Source organism: Cicer arietinum, chromosome 5 (genome assembly GCF_000331145.2).
Source record: "Cicer arietinum cultivar CDC Frontier isolate Library 1 chromosome 5, Cicar.CDCFrontier_v2.0, whole genome shotgun sequence".
In the NCBI taxonomy this organism is placed as follows: domain Eukaryota; kingdom Viridiplantae; phylum Streptophyta; class Magnoliopsida; order Fabales; family Fabaceae; genus Cicer; species Cicer arietinum.
The window spans coordinates 74,400,661-74,418,005 of NC_021164.2; the positions used below are offsets into that span (position 1 = coordinate 74,400,661).

At 31.1% G+C, this 17,345-nt stretch overlaps 3 protein-coding genes across 3 annotated transcripts; 2 read left to right on the forward strand and 1 right to left on the reverse strand.

The window, feature by feature from the left end:
* The first annotated feature begins 2,309 nt into the window (after window positions 1–2,309).
* LOC101501701 (putative lipid-binding protein AIR1) lies at window positions 2,310–3,297 on the forward strand. Its single transcript, XM_004501291.4, has one exon. It carries the CDS (start codon window positions 2,433–2,435, stop codon window positions 2,859–2,861), a length of 429 nt encoding a protein of 142 aa, XP_004501348.1. The 5' UTR covers window positions 2,310–2,432; the 3' UTR covers window positions 2,862–3,297.
* Window positions 3,298–4,305: 1,008 nt separating this feature from the next.
* On the forward strand, window positions 4,306–12,033 carry LOC101501388 (PX domain-containing protein EREL1). The gene is made up of 10 exons (XM_004501290.4): window positions 4,306–5,233; window positions 6,240–6,350; window positions 7,341–7,439; window positions 8,126–8,212; window positions 9,174–9,282; window positions 9,411–10,219; window positions 10,414–10,578; window positions 10,683–10,925; window positions 11,280–11,495; window positions 11,648–12,033. Exons 1-10 carry the CDS (start codon window positions 5,144–5,146, stop codon window positions 11,876–11,878), a joined length of 2,160 nt encoding a protein of 719 aa, XP_004501347.1. The 5' UTR covers window positions 4,306–5,143; the 3' UTR covers window positions 11,879–12,033.
* Window positions 12,034–13,506: 1,473 nt separating this feature from the next.
* Window positions 13,507–16,843, reverse strand: LOC101501072 (adenine phosphoribosyltransferase 5). The gene is made up of 7 exons (XM_004501289.4): window positions 16,609–16,843; window positions 16,303–16,413; window positions 16,122–16,214; window positions 14,752–14,901; window positions 14,569–14,627; window positions 14,152–14,224; window positions 13,507–13,739 (listed from the first exon to the last, which is right to left on the reverse strand). Exons 1-6 carry the CDS (start codon window positions 16,697–16,699, stop codon window positions 14,153–14,155), a joined length of 576 nt encoding a protein of 191 aa, XP_004501346.1. The 5' UTR covers window positions 16,700–16,843; the 3' UTR covers window positions 13,507–13,739; window position 14,152.
* Between the last annotated feature and the right edge of the window lie 502 nt (window positions 16,844–17,345).

Genomic DNA, 17,345 nt, shown 5'->3' on the forward strand with positions numbered 1-17,345 from the left:
ACTCTTTCTTTTTAATGAAAATAAAATTTAAGGTGAGAAAATTATTATGTCCAAATAGAAAAGACCTTAAAGTTCATTAATCACTTATAATCTACAAGGGTAAGGGGATAATTTGACACTCTTCTTATTTTATACATGGAAACTATAATATATTTTTTCTTTTTATTATACAATATTATCAGAAATTTAAACACAGCTATTTTTTCTTCTTTCTTAATACAAGAAAAAAATGTTTATTTAGGATATTGTTCTTGTGATTTAGCTCATCTAAAGTAATCAATTAACTCTAAAAAAGTAAAATAATAATATCAACCATTGATCATCAAAATAAATAATTATTATTTTATGACATGCATAACTAATCATGATTAGTTATAATATTTACTCACTCCACAAATTTCACAAATTTCTCACTTTAAATAAGTAAAATGACTACTTTTGAGTCTAGTTACACTCAAAATCACAAATTTTACGAGCATAATTTTCCCCAACCTCGTTGTATCCTAGAGCAACTCCATCGACTTTTGTAAGAATCACTTCCGCCATGCTGTCATAGGAAAAATCGAGTTGAAATTCGGTGCACTATTGGAGTGCGCCAACAATCTCAAATAACATTCGAGAGACATTGCATGCTGACACAAGTTTAATAAAATAAATTATATTTATATAATTAATGTAATGCTGTCGTTAGAAAAATACCACTGTTCAATTTTGTATAAAAAATTCTTTATAACTTGTGCACAATATTGTGCTGATTTGAAAATATTACATTCAATTTTTATCTCGCAGTTTTATCTCTTTCTTCTTATAAATTAATATGTTGAACAAGTATTTGGAATGTTCTAATTTAGATTTGCAATTATACGTGGTCCAACGTATAAAATTCTCAAACATACAATGTATGCATGCGTCATATTGCATAATAGGATTGTTGAAGATGAATGACACACATACATTAGCGATTTTGAATAATTTTTATGATAATATAGATATTGACGTCTCAATAATTTGAAATATAAAATAGTCACCATCATAATCTTATAACAATCCTTTAAAGGAGAACATCTATATAAGAAAAAACATAGTTATCAACAACTTCAAGAAGGCTTAGTGGAATATATCGGGAAATGCTTTACACTCGAGAATAACGAAATTTAAATTTTATTAATTATATACTTTATTTATTTATATCATTTATTATTATATATATCATGTATTTAACATTAGTTTTTTTTATTGTTATAAAATTTAAGTTTAAATTTATTTTAAATTAAAATATTTCATATTAATTTTTATTAAAATATTTAAACTAATATTTTAAATAATAAAAAAACTAAATACAAAAAAATATTAATATATAAATTAAAGTTGTGAGACTTTAACATGAATTCTTTTTAAGAGTTTACCATTGAAAAAAAAATGAGTAAGTTGATGTGATACAATAAAGCTATATTACATTTACCCATGAAGGTACTCTTAAGAAACTACACTCCCTCACTCTAGTTTTGATATTTTTGTTAAAAAGTTCACCCACTATTGTCCTTTTCTTTTTTCTTTGGTATTCTTCCTTCGTTTCTTCTCGATTTTGTTATTTGTGATTTACATAATGATGAAGATGAAAGAAGATTTGTGAGTTTAGAAGAATATGATAAAATTTTATGTTTTGTGGGTGAGATTTGAAGGGTTTAAAAGAAGACTATCCTAATTTTCTTTAAGAATATTTTCAGGTTTTTGTTAACTAAAAAACTAAATAAATCATTTAAAAACCGAATAAAAATAAGTGAATAACAATTTTAGATGTCACACATGAATTTTTTTTCATAAGTTTTTTTAGATATAATTCTATTCGAGACATAATACACATTAATTATAAATATATTTTTCAATTGAAATTTGAATTTCAAATTATCATGTGGTAAGAGTCTTACTCTTTCCATAGACCAACTCTAACTTCTTCTAATAGACCAACTCCTACTCCTATTGACATCATAAAAATATGGTTTATGATATTATTGAGTAAGGTCTAAATTGTTTTAGACACTAGAATGAAATTAGAAACAAACAACTCAAAATGCATATATCCTTATAAACCCTTGCTATATTTAGAAAGACAAAAAAAATAAAGAACTAAAAATGCATTTTTAGCATAAACTGAAAGTGACCCTATAGTGAAGTAAGGCTAGTCCACACATTGAAGTAACACACACCTTGACTTGAAGTTATCACCATGTGGGTCAACGAGATAATAACAAATGACCAAAACATTACAACCCATTATTTCACAAGCTTACAAAAGTGCCAACTTGAATCTTATCACAGTAATCACTCACTTCCACTCAATTAGATTTCTTATGTGCACCTTATAATTTTTTGCCTTTAAAATATAGGTTCAGTCATTCAACATCAATCAATAAAAATTGTAAGCTATAGTAATGGCTTCCAACAAATTCTCTATCACAATTTTAGTGATTTTTCTCCTTGCTTACTTAACATTCACTGAGGCTAATGGTTCATGCCCACCATCACCAAAGCCAAAACCACCACCACCACCTTCACCTAAGCCTTGTCCTACTCCAGCTTCCGCTCCACCTCCAGTCCAAGGTTCATGCCCCAAAGACACCTTAAAGTTAGGGGTTTGTGCTGATCTTTTAAGGTTGGTTAAGGTTCCTGTTGGAAATCCTCCTTCAGGTAGTAGTTGTTGTGCATTGATAAAAGGTTTGGCTGATTTGGAGGCTGCACTTTGTCTTTGCACTGCAATTAAGACCAATGTGCTTGGAAATAACTTGAATGTACCTGTCACACTCACTTGGATCCTTAGTGCATGTCAAAAGACACTGCCTCGTGGTTTCCAATGTGCTTAAGGATTCCAATTAGATGTCTCTCATTGTTGATTAAGTGCATTATAATCGTCTGGTTCTATAGGATTTGTTTCATACTAGGATAGTTAACAATAATATATTTTATCCATAATGAAATATAAGTACAAATAATATTTGAAAAATAGATATATTTGTTTAAAATTTCAATCAAATATATTCATTTTCTAAATAATTTTTTTTATTTATATTTTATTTTAAAGAAAGTGTAAGAGTGTGTTGTGTATTCTTTGCATTTTATTATTTTTGTTTTATATATTTTGTTATTTGTGTTCTTATCGTGTGTTTCGTCAAACTAATAATTAGGCAAGCTTTGTTTGCCCATATTAGTTTCAATAATACATTGTGAAATATTACTTTAATCCAAAATCCAATGTTATGTGCGTTGAGCAGCACAACATTTTACTTTTTATGCATCAAATTTCATGAGCGTGAATATTTACATATCGATATATATTCTATAGAGCATTCCTTTTTCTTTTAAAAAAATTATTTAATGAGTTGAAATTAGTCGTAAATATATTAATATTGACTACAAGTTAAGATTTGTTAGTTTAATTATTATTACTATATTTTTTTAATAAGTTAAAAATGTTATATCAAGAGTACAAGAAATAATTTAATCCATTAAAAGAAATTCAGCAGTTATACACACCATAAGATTATTACATAACAAGAGAAAGTATATCATAAATCCATTGTAATCAATTTCACTCATTAAATCAACTTCAAATAATTTAATACTTCTCTCAATTATTTTTCTTTTTGTTGGACTCTATTATAGTACTTTTCAACAAATCTTATTTCATTTTGTGTGTGATAGCATATTTCTAATGAAAAGAGGTATTTGGTGCTTCTTAAGGGTGTGGGGTGCGTTATTCAAATGTAGGGTCCGGATAATAATCCCAAACTAAGTATAAAAAGGAAATGGCTTTGGATGGCCCAAATCAAGGTAAATTTCTACCCTAAACTTAGTCCACATACCCCCTTAAGCATACAAAATTTTGAAAACTCCATTGAAGCATTTTAATAAAAACTGAAATTGATTTTGAAAAATCCAAACCAAGAGTAGGAATTATCCAAAATAAAATAAAATATTTTTTTTTTCTTTCATTTTTAAAAAGTTGGTACGTAATTTTATATTTTAAAAGAAATGTTAGTGTCATTATTACACCTTAAAATTAAAAATGACATAAAAGAATTACAACTCTTAAAAATATAAAAAAAAAAATGCTAACGTTAACATTTGTGTAGGATAAACCGACACTATAACTATTTTTTTTAATAAAAAAGAGAGACAACGTAGGTTTTGATGTTACGATATTTATATTTTTGAAAAATCAGAATTATGAAATTTTCACATTTTTAAAAATTTGAAATATTATTTTATATTTTTTATTGCTCTGACATTAATTATAAGAATAAAAATATATCCATTAACTTCACATATAAGAAAAAATCAACAAATCTATTTATATTTATTGTAGGTGTTTCAAAAATATACTTTTATTAATTCTTTAATAATGTTAAGGAAAATGACCATAAATTAATGACGAAACGTTATATAGAAAATGATGAATTTATATTTTAATGTGTTTGACATGTATATCCAAAACAAAATTTACTTTTATAATCTCAAGATCAAGACACTTGTTAGCATACCAATAGCATTAAATACAGTTAAGTGTCAAATTATGTATCCAACTATATTGAGGCAGGAAGGAGCATAATTTTCATGGAAGTTATCCTACGATTCAGCCCAGGCCCAATCATTTTTTCCTTGAAAAAAGTGTTACGAACTTTTGTTTCTTCTGATGCCGTGTGCAATTGCTGAAGAAGACAGTTAGATGCTGTTGCTGTTTTTGGTTCATTTGAGCTGCAAAAGCAAACGCACCACCATAGCTATTATTTTTTTTTTGTTTAGAAAAAGCCAAATAATTAAAGTGCCCGAAACGAGAGAATTGTTTGGTTTTCATTCTAGCAGACACGTGTACACGCCACGCAAACACGCACTACACCCACGGCTTCTCTTAGCCACGTTACCTCTTCTACTCTTACCGTGCGCACCCTTCCACTGTGCTTCGCCGGCACAGATTCCACCTTATCGATCTGATCGGAGAACCCTAGGTTTTTTAGGTGCCGTCGATTTCACTCCTTATCTCAATCCGAATCGTAAATTCCGATTACGCTGAGCTTTAATATAACGTTATGATCTTCGAATCGTAGAAAGATATAACGAATTCCAGTCTGTAACGAAGAAGAAGAAGATGCAGAGACGAAGTCCTCCCAAACATAGACACGATGGGACTTCGCCGCTGCCTCTTGGCATGGATTGGAGTCCTGCACCTCGAAAATGGGTTAGTTTATTGATTTTCTTATGTAATTGTAGTTTTTATCGCGCGATTGTGCTGATTTTGAATGTAATTATACTTCATAGTTGACGATCAAGAGTTAATTGCCAGAGTCCTGTGAACTGCTATTATCATGATTTGATTGATGCGCATGATCGTGATGTGATGAACTGTGTTTCGTGAGCATATAGTGTGAATTTCATTCAGCGTGTAGGTTGTGCAATTTTTCGTGTCTAATTGCAACGAGGCTTAGATTATAGTTGCTTTTACGTTTTAAGCGGTGGAGTTAGTTGTTTCTTGATCACTTTGAAGCCATGTTGTTCCTGAAGAAGTTGATGATTGAACTTGCTTTATTTGTTTCTCGTTTTCTGAAACCAGATTTGCTTATGCTATATATTCATCACATGCATTCTCTGTAACTGTAATTTCCATTCACTAGTCATTCAGTACTGGGTATGTTAGGAGTCACAGTTTTTCAATTGGAAACCAAACATACACCAGTCTTCAGTTACATTACATGGGATGAGCTTCACTTCAAAAGAATATAAATCCTATTGGTATGTTTGGGCGATGTCAATTGGAATTGATTTTGTCTCTAGAATTGATTATAACTTGAAGCGAGGATTTGTAGCTTTTATCTCTAAACGTGATTTTTACACTCAAATTTATTGTCCAAGTGAATGTATCCAAACATAATCCACTTACCATTCAACTCACTTATAACTTAACTCAATTTTACAAAATCAGAATTTGTCACCGCAGAACCAAACTTTTTTCACCTGCAAATTTTGTATATAATTAGCTTCAATCTTCATTGCCTATATAAACGTATCATTTGAAAATAAATGTTGTATTTTCTGGTATGCTAAGCTAAATTATCCCCCCTTTCCTATTTTCAGGTATAGTTTTACAGCTCGATTTTTTATTGATTTTATAGTTGGTGAACTTAGTTTCCCTTTTGCAGTTTTATTGAGTTTATTTGCTTTCTAATTCAGTAGTTCCTATTATACAGAATGGGCGGGACACCGAATGGCCTCACAATCATCGTACCGGTTGGAGTTATTGCGTCATAATACCTTCTTGGGTCTTCGTTCCAAAATCAAGAAATTCAGATCCTATAGTGGTAAAGTTGATCAACATCCACACTTCAATTTATGGATAGTTTAGGAGTAATTTTCCACGACATTTCAGGTTTGGGTTTGTTAGGACTAGAAGTATACAAACACATTTGATACAAGTCGAAATGATCATATACTCAGTTTAAAAGTTTTGTTTCATTCAGTTGTATAAGTTGTAAAAGTGAAGGGGGGAGGAAAGTAGTGCAGAGATTAATGTCATCTTTTTAAGAGATGAGGTAAGAGAAATACATAAGACTGCAGGATCTAATTCACATTCATTCTGAACTCTAAAACTTAACCATAATGTTTGACCAACATTCCGATACAATAGTATCTGTATGCTGCTAAATTTGAAAGACACCTAAATGTTGTGCATAGCCTAGCTACTTCAACTATCCAGAGGCGTATGAAAATATTCTAGTCAACGACAAAACTTCTTAACATAAAGGCAGTGCTAGCATATTTGTCTCTGTGCCAATGGTTGGAATTGCTCAATGTGCACTGTTATTTTCACAATGTTACAGTCATTTTAATTCTGTGTCATCTGTTGTTATGGTTCTGTTATGAATCACCTAGTTTGCTTCATTCTCTATTCAGTTTAATTGCACACATTTACATCTAAAGGGGATAGTTTTACCTAATGCCCCATCCTGCTGGGTTCATTTTTGTAGTACTATTTTTTCTCGCATCCTGCCGGGTTTAATTGCAGTATTTAGTTTTATATGTCAATTAATGGGACCAAATGTTATAATGTAATACCTAATAGTTACAACTTACAAGAATAAATGACAAAATGTTAAATTCTATAAACAGTGATTGTAAAGTCAAACCAGGACACATGCTGTGAATAAGAAAATTATGTTCTATAGGAAAGATAAACTCATGTGGCTTAGGCATTAATTCTTTACAGGTTTTCCACAATCCATTTATTTATAGTATGTAGTGGAAAAGTATCTTCTTTGTGAGTGTTCATTTTTAACATCATTATGGGACAGTTCTACAGGCTTCAAGTTGGTATACAATCACCAGAAGGGATTACTAATATCCATGGAGTACTAAGAAGGTTCAATGATTTTCTAAAGTTGTTTGCTGATGTAAGTTTATCATTTTCAACTGTGTTATGATTTGCTGTTTCGTTTTTTAATGTGCTTCTATTTTGTTCGTGATTCTGACTACTGAATTACACTTAAACATTAGATGCACGCGCGCATGAAGAATCATATTGGTTTTAATTCTGACAACAAATTTAACCATTAATTTATTTTCATCCATAAAACCATTTCATTTTACTGCACATTTGACAGTAATGAAAGATAGAAAAATAAATCGTCAATGAACATATACTTTCAATCATCCAATACTCTCTCCCATGAAGTGAAGACAAATGGGAAAATATGTCCGTAAGGGTGGAAGAACTGGTTATATGCATTTCTACTGCCTTTAAAATTAATGTTTGGATGAATCAACCATATACCGTTTTGGTAAACTATGAAGCTCTTTTACTTTGTCCATTATATGATGAATCCTCCTTTAACAAATCTGCAAATGGCTCACTTTTTTACTTACTTTTTTAAGGAATTGTCGATTAGAATTCATAGATTAATGAGTTTCATTATTCACGAGTACTATATTCTGTCCAAAAACAGTATAAATGTAGTTTAGAAGTTGCAAAACAGGAAATCATTAGAAAACTGATATCAACTATCAAAGTTTCTGATTTTCTGTGCTTGTTTAGGCTACACTGATTAGTTGACTATTTTACCATGTGCTGTCTATGTAGATTAAAAAGGAGCATCCTGGGAAAAATATCCCTCCAGCACCTCCCAAGGGACTCTTGCGATTGAAAAGCCGAGCTTTGTTGGAAGAGGTTGGAAATTTCTTAAACTTGTTACAGTACCAATTGTTGCATGTTCGGGATTATGGGTCTGCATATATTGTTTTGCATGAATTTCCTTATTTTATACAAAAATACTTGCCCTAGATGTATCTTAACTGAAAATTACTAGCATGTAGAAATTTAGGTAAGTTATTTTCTAGTTCTAACCTGGTATGTCCCTTTTAGATTTTTATTAAACAACATGCTTACAATCCAAATACTACTTAATATCTGCCACTATCTAGTCAAGACGAAATCTGTTACTGTATTTACCAAAATGATTGAAACATAGTGATAAGCACAAGAATATGTCTTCCTATGCTTCTGTATTTCTGTACACAATAATTCATCCTAGAGCTTGTTATTTTTTCACTATAAAGTTCATTAATTTTCTGACTTCTTAACTGTCCTATTTTATCTATGACCTAACCACAAGATCCACCAATACTTTGAATGACTGCGATTATGTTAGCTTTTCAGCATAATTTTCAATTTTAATAAATAATTACGAACTCTTTAAAGTTAATTTATATCTTTTCAGCCTTTTTGGTTATTTATAATAAATATTTGAATTGGATGATGATTCTTGTAGAATTTTAGGGACAAAAGTGTAGAGTGAAAACTACCTTCATGTTCTCCTTATTATGTATGCATAAAAAGATTATTAGAAATAGTAAGGATTTTCTCAAAATATTTGTGTGGTGAGGTTCTTAATGTTTTTAGGTAAGGTTGTCTAACTGAATCTTAAACAAGGTTGTTTATTTGTTTTATGATATGTGCAATCTGTATCTACTTTCTTTTGTACAACGTGACAGGTAGTTTCATCTAATGTAGTTAGTTGGACCTTCTTATAAACTTTCTTATCACAATCATATTGTGCCGCCTGTACACAAATGTCAATACAAGAGTTGAATAAGCCGCTGCAGATTTTAACATTTTTACTTTGCTACAGAGAAGGCGCTCTTTGGAGGAGTGGATCACCAAACTATTGTCTGATATTGATATATCAAGATGTGCTTCCGTGGCCTCATTTCTTGAGTTAGAAACTGCTGCTAGATCTTGTATGTTATTTTGTTTTTTGCATCTCATGTTTTGTTGCTTCATACATGTCAGTTGACCTCTTTTTGCAAATTGATCGTCTGCTTTCTTGAACTTTTTATAATTATTACCTCATGTAATCACTTGTCAGCATTTCAAGAAGCAAGCCAGCAGAATTCATTAACAGATCCTGGTTCCAATGGCAGAGTTTATTCGGTGCAATCACCTCTCCCTTCAAGCTTATCATTAGCTGCTGGCAGTTCTTCTGTTGCGTCAGATTATGGTAGTGATACTCTATATGAGCCATCTGAAGTAGGAACTCCAAGAATTGGACGGGATGATAATTCTGAAGTCGGGACAGATGATCTGACTTTAGATGAAGATATGACAAATCCAATAGAAAAGCTTGTAAAATATGGTATATCGAATATTGATGAGGGTTTGTTTATGGGTCAGACTATTCTAGAACAATTAGAAGGACTTCCTAGGCATAAAGTAAATGCCAGACATGTGAACAATGTTACGGGGAAGGACACAAATAATGGTAATTCATATGATTCTTCACTTTTAGCTAATAATACCATGGAGCTTTTCTCTGAGGCTGGACATGCTAATGTTTTTGGTCACGTTCGTAAATTTTCAAATGAGAGTGTTGGAAGTGATGGAAGCTCAATACGAGGTAGTGACATGTCTAATTTTGGGATTCCAAATTCATCTGGTGATGGCTCTGTCGACCTTCCTGGTTGTGCTTCGGTTTCAAGAGAAACAGATGTTGTGGGTCATACAAAGATGAAGTGTAATGGCGATGCTCAATTAGTCCTTCCGCTAGATCAACGAAATAAACTGAACAGGGTTCTGTCAACCATGCAGAGAAGGCTAGTCACAGCGAAAACTGATATGGAGGACCTTGTAGTTAGATTAAATCAAGAAATAGCTGCAAAGGATTTTCTAACGACAAAGGTATACCATATGTGATTTGGCATGCATTTCATTGTAAATTAAATTAGTTTTAGTTTTTTTGTATCTGAAATTGGCCAGAGCTTACTCGAATATCTATAATCTGTGGAAACTAGATTTGTCATGGTTCCATAACATGTATATAATCTCCGATTTTTATAGATATTATGTGTCAATAAGTTATTGGATCTGTTCAGGTCAAGGATTTGGAAGTTGAACTTGAAACTACCAAACAGAAAAATAAGGAGAACTTGCAGCAGGCTATTCTTATTGAGAGGGAAAGATTTACCCAAATGCAGTGGGATATGGAGGAACTCAGACGAAAGTCACTGGAAATGGAGATGAAACTGAAGTCTGAATCGGTATGGCATTCTTATATTTGCTTGACCAATATTAAACTCTTCTCTATGGGGGAGGGCTTATGGTTGATATAAAAAATGGCTCATACTGTCATACATGATACTAGGATGGGAATGCTGGTCAGAATTTAACAAAGGAATCAATTGTTCAGCAGAACGATGAGCTGTTGCAGAATTTAGACACTGCTAGAGAGCAGCTGGAAATTTTGTCAAAACAGTATGGAGAGCTAGAAGCGAAATCCAAAGCAGACATAAAAGTTTTAGTTAAAGAGGTGAAATCTCTCCGTAGTTCCCAAACAGAATTGAAGAAGGAACTTAGTGAGTCTGTAAAGGAGAAATGTGAAGCTGAGGTAGGTTCTGAACACGTTTCACAGGTTTTCTTCCTCTTGATAGTTCGTACAAAAAAATGTGTTAAATAAATGAATATTGCTAATTGTTACGAGATATATTTGCAAGAAAGAGAAGAATGATAGGTGGGTTGCATGTAACACTTGCAAATCATAACCACCCACTCTCCCATGTATGGTTAGCCAATGGTTAATTGTCAAATACCCTATCTTTATGGATTCTTTTCTTTTATGTGGAAATCTTTCATAACAAATAGTAATGCTCTAAATAATTGCTTTATGAACTTAAATCGAGCTATGGACCCAGAATGTATGATTTATATGCTGATGCTAGGCTTGTGTTTCTCGTGTATTTAGAAACTACTACTTCACGAAGGAGAGAAGAGGGAACGGGCAGAAACTACTTCGAGAAAACTTCTTGAGAAATGTGGGCTTCTTTTTAAGCAGCTTCAAGAGTGCAATGTTAATCTTCCATACAATGACGAGGATACGACATTCTTGCGGTCATCGTCAGCTGACGCTTTTGATCAATTAAAGACATCTGATGACCAAATTGACATCCTACTAGCAGAGGTACGAGTTATCATTTTCCTGTGGCTTTCTCTGCTTTTACTGATTGCAGAGCCGAGCATTAACTACTTTGTTGAATACAGAACTAATTTTGACACAGTATCTTTATCTAGCAAACCCCTCTTTAGTTACAGAACTTGTTTAAATTTCATCAGGTAGAAAACTTAGAGAAGGATTACGGAAGTGCTGCTTCTGATGTAGATAAAACCAGTGACATAAAAGATGGTGTAATCTGTGGTGATGAAATGAGAAAGATTATAGCAGATTTGTTCATGGATAATGTTAGATTGCGAAAACAGACAAATCGCGTTACAAGGCATGCTCTCAAATTGGATATGACAACAAGTGTTGATTCTCCTTCAATGGAAAATGTAACAAGTATTTAGAAATATGTGAAGTGGTATCATATATTACATATGTACGAGTTTTTATTTTGCACACATACGAGCCATTGCACTGCACCACTTCTTTTTTTGTTAACTTGAACAGAAAATAATGAAAAGTTGGACCTCAACAAAGATAAAATTATGTTTGCTCGCTCCCTCTCCCTCCATATTTTTGTCAAGTAAAAAAGACGTTGTATCGTTGTGGTCATGTGAAGTGATGGCAAGAAATGTGATTTCCCTTGATTTCAAAAATAATTATCGTATTTGCAAAAAAAATAAAATTATATTGTTAATTTTTTTTTACTAATTTTACATTTTTAATTAGTATTATATGCATTATTTTTAATTTATTATATCTTTATTTTGTATTCGTAATAATTGGAATCAATCAATGGTTATAAGTATAATTAGTAAAACTATTTTTTATTCTTTTATCATTTTTTTTGTCTTTAAAGAAAATGGTAAAGAAACACGAATACAACTGCGAGGTCTCAAATTTGAGTATTAAATATATAGTATTTAACTTAATAATGTCAATATTTATAAATATTTATTATATTTTTTTAATCTGTATGAATTGTATATATGACAATTATTTTAGTAGCGTGGGAATATTATCTTTGTCCCAATACAGGGAAGGTTAAGGGAGGTTTGGGTCCTTCACCCCCTAATGACCTTATTAGTTTTTGAGAATAAAGGGAATCCATTTATAATGGGATATACTGAATTAAAATCAAATAATATTTTGATTGATATGAACATTTGCGAAGTGCCAGAATGTTCCTACATATCACTTTTTTGACGTTATGTTTCCACATAACAATACGAAGAAAAAATATATTGATTTCATATTAGAATATGATCGTTCAGTTTTTATGATTAAGTACAAAAATAAAGTCAAGAAATGAATATTAACATAACTAAAATTCGTAATTTTAGTCATTTTAGACATTCAAAGATGTGTAATTTTTAGTCCCCTATGTATGGGGTAATTGATTTACGTGACAAAATTACAATTGATGGATGAAGAACTGAATTGCTAGATTGTAATGTTAAAAGAAAGTTGATTCTAACAAACGCTGTACTTGATAAGAAACTAAAACAAGAAATAAAATAAAAAATTGTATGTTAAAACAATTAATTTTTAAATTTTCAAATGTTGTATACACAATTTTTTTTAAATATTTTATTTAATTTTTTAACAAATACTTAAAGATATTTATAAGCATTTTCTAAAAAATAATTAACGTCTGACTCATACTTTCAAAAGAGTCATCTTCCTAAAAGCGCACAGACAGCATTTGAATCACAAATCAAGCTAACTTTTAGTATTTTTATAAAATGACTTAATTTTTAACACTGAGTTTTATTTTTAAATAAATTTACAATTTTTCCAATGTTTGGTGCAATACATATATACACTTATGAAAAAAAATTTCCTTGCTATTATTGACCACTTAACATAAAACCAAATTAATTCTACTTTTAATGGGATCCAAATATAAGAGTTGAATTCAAAATTATTTCAGATAACTTGTTTTCTATAATAAGTTCAAAATATCAACAAAAAAAAATTATAAAATCAAATCATTTCTCACCTTTGAATATTAGAAACATGAGTAGACAAATAAGGCCTTAAATTGACATTTTATTAATGAAATGCCAGAAAAATTAATCCCTTGATGTTTGTTCGAAATTGTTAACCATACATGATATCCTAACATGTACAAAAGATAAAGATACAAAGATGATAATTTCTAGGATGATCTTTTTGTCAGGACACGACACTCCCACAGGCAAAAAGTTAGGATCACATTATGGCCTGTGTTTGCAAGATGAAGCATACTTTTGCATTTGGCATCTGCATGAATCAATCAAATGCATATACATTTAGAAGGATATACATACTACTAACAAAAATGGTAAAACTATTATGGAACAAAGAAGTCAGATTATATAATAGGTCTTTTCCATTAGTGAAAAAGAACCATATTGGTCCCTCCTACAGTTCAAAAGACATAATCAACCTAAGAATATGTCTTTATATGTTTCTTTTTGGCATTGTCTTGAACACGCACTAGCAAATTGTTGGACCAGTTACCACGTTAGCATAAAAGGTGCCAGGAACAAAGTATAAAAAAAAGGCTGCTTTTGATATCTAAAGACATTGTGAGATCATGTAGCAAAATGAATAGAGTCACACCAACATGGTCATTTAAAGCAAAGAAAAAAATGTAATATCAGAATTTCCATTTCAAGAAACAGTGACAGACCTCAAAAACATTGGTCTAATTGGCGCGGCTCCACAAGGACATAAAGCGGCTTTCCAATAAGTGTGCACCGTCCCTGAAAGAGAATGCTTGACTAATTTCATTTTCATGATGATTTGAAAGGAAGAAAAAACAGTATGATTCTAGAAGCTTAAAATATTCGATTCACTACTTAACAAGATAAAACAACAAACAAAGCTTATGAATGTTATGTTACGTACAAGTACAACAAGTTTGAAGTCCAATAGGCAATATCAATGAGAAACAACACATGAACATTAATTAATTTTATTTATCCATTTTTTAATCAGAATTTTAAGTTTTTGGAGTGTATCTATACCAAGAAACTGAGATAGAAATTTCAGAGATTAACTAGAAAAGCAAACATAACTTACAAGTTACAAAAGCTTAGTCATTTACCTTGACCTCGGGGACACCAATCACACAAGCACATTCCACTACTTCAGCACCAGCACATTCTACATGATAAGTTGAAAGAAACCATAAAGCATATTAAGGACCAGAACCAGATACACTGAACGAGCATAAGTCAAATAATGAAGGATGGGATAATAGTATAGACAAAAACAGTAAAATCCACACCTAAAAGTCTTATCCCTGCTGACAAAGTTCCACCAGTTGCCACCAAGTCATCAATAACTATAGCACGTTCACCGGGCTGGATAGCGCCAACATGCAGCTCCAAACAATCAGTTCCATATTCTAGAGAATATTTTTCGGAAAATACTTCGCCTGAAAATAAAACATATCAAAGTTTAGGCATAATGTGGTAGTTATTTTAAATAAATAAAACGCAATTGTAAATAAATTGTTACAAATGTTAGTGGAGAGTGAGATTTGACTGTATCCTGTTTATGAAGAGACAAGTTTTGAACCTTTTGAAATGGACAAAAATGAGATTATTATAAGCTTAGTGCTGGAGTACCTTTAGTCATACAATATCTTACTCAGTGCTTTAAGCACTTACAAGGCAAGTTTGAACTTTAAACATTGAAAAAAGCCATTTAGACAAAATTCACTTTCAGCTTATATTCTCATGTAAGTACCCGCGCTTTGAATATTTTAGTAAATGAAAGTAAGCTGAACATAAACTACTTCACTTTCAAATAAGAAGCTCAAGAAAAATTCTTGTAAAATCCCAATCATATAGCATTCAAGAAGACCAATATATATAAATATAAGGAAAGTAGCAAACTAAGCAATAGTACCACCACATACATTTGTTTCACTAAATGAATCAATAGTTATAGAGAACTTGTTTATCATCTTAGTTGAATATTTATTCAGCACATAGAAACTTATTTTAGTCAGCTATGACTCAAATTTACGGAGAATTTCACACTGTCCTCTTAGATGTTATGAGTTTATCTGTTTGTGTCAATTAACCAAAAATATCAAAGTTGGAGCCAATTGACTTTATGTGATGGAACAACAAAAGTAGAGAAACAAATCACTGCTTTCGACCGTCCGATTTCAATCAACAGTCAAAATTGTTTAAAACAAATTTTGCAAGTGTTTGATCTGATCTCAAATTAACAGTCAAGACAGTCCATTGTGGGTAACTCTGTGATTCCTATAGTACGGATTACGGATTTCGGGTCCCAAAAGTAGGACAATATGCCTTTCCATTTAGAGAAGTTGTGACACCTTTTACACCAAAAATATTTGTTAAGTAAATGGATGAAGAAAAAAGTAGTTTTACATCAAAAGTGAAAATGCATGTTTTCATAATAAAATTTAAAAAAAAAATAAAAAAATAAAATTAAAAAAACTTTTGGTTTCAAAACTTAAAGAACATCATCACATTTCAACACGAGTCAACCTAACTTTCTTCAAATGAACTCAAATAAAAGTTTGGTACTTTCAAGTTTGAGCTTAAAGTTAAACTGATTATAAAGTATAGAAGCAACAATTTCTTGAAATTGAAATTGAAGATAAAGAAAAACATATACCAGGTAGCTTGTGAGGTTTACGTAAAGGAACAAACTTTGCACCAATGCCCAACGCAACTGAGGGACCAAACAGGAATCCCCGTGCTTCAATTCCTGCATAACAATTTCTCTCGTTTTTTTTTTTTAATAAAAAATTCTGATTAAAAAAAAAAAAAGTATTGTATGAGGGAGAGTGAAGTACCAGCAACAACAGAAATGTGCATGTCTCTGTAACGATCGACAAAAATGTCGACAGTATCTTTAAACGCGTTGTGATCTAACAACAATGTCGTTATGTCTTGAAACATTATTCCTGCAAATTTCGCCTCTTACTGTGTTAATTTAATAATCCAACACATGACAAAAAAACAAAACACACACACAAGAGACCCATTTTATTTAATTAAAAAGAAAAATAGACAGTTGCAGATCTGGTGGATAAAAATTGATAAAGAAGAAAAATAGAAAAAATAGAAGAGGGTGGTGGTTAATGAAATAATTAATTAACCATTTTTGGGGAAGTGAGGGACGACGTTGATGGCTTGATAGATGCGTTGCAACCTAGGGTCACCCTTAAGACCATTTTCTTCGGCAAACATTTTGGGGTTTTTTCTTCTTTGTGTTTCCCTCCGAAAGTCCTTGTGATTGATTATATTGTATTGTATTCTATACAGGTGAGAGTAGTGAGTAGTGAGTAGTGAGTAGTGAGTAGTGAGTGGAGATTTCAAAGTACTTTCCTATCCTTTCTTTGTCTCACCTCATATTTATATATATACAGTACCTCTCCTCTTCTTACTATGATAAATATAATTACTATTATAAGTAAATGGTTAAATATTTAATATACTAACTACTCCCCCACCACAACCATAATGCTCACCGCCACGCGATTTTCTCTCATTCTACTCACACGCCCCTTCATTAATGGCCTACACATAATCATTTTAATATTTTATTATTTAGATATTATATTTTTTTAAAAATTTAGGAAAATATATTTGGTATTTTTTTCTAACGCACTGAGTATCACATTTTATTTGTATAATCAATCATAAAAAATGACTTTTTAAAGAAATTATTAAAGGTGGTTTTTTTGTTATTCTCATTGTCTTTAAAAACTGTAATAAACATATAAAAATATTTAAATAAATTTTTGTTTTTCGGTCGCTCATATCGTAAATTTGTATAGGTAGTCTTTAAATATACTTTATTTTAATGAAATAAAAAATTATTTAAATAGATAAT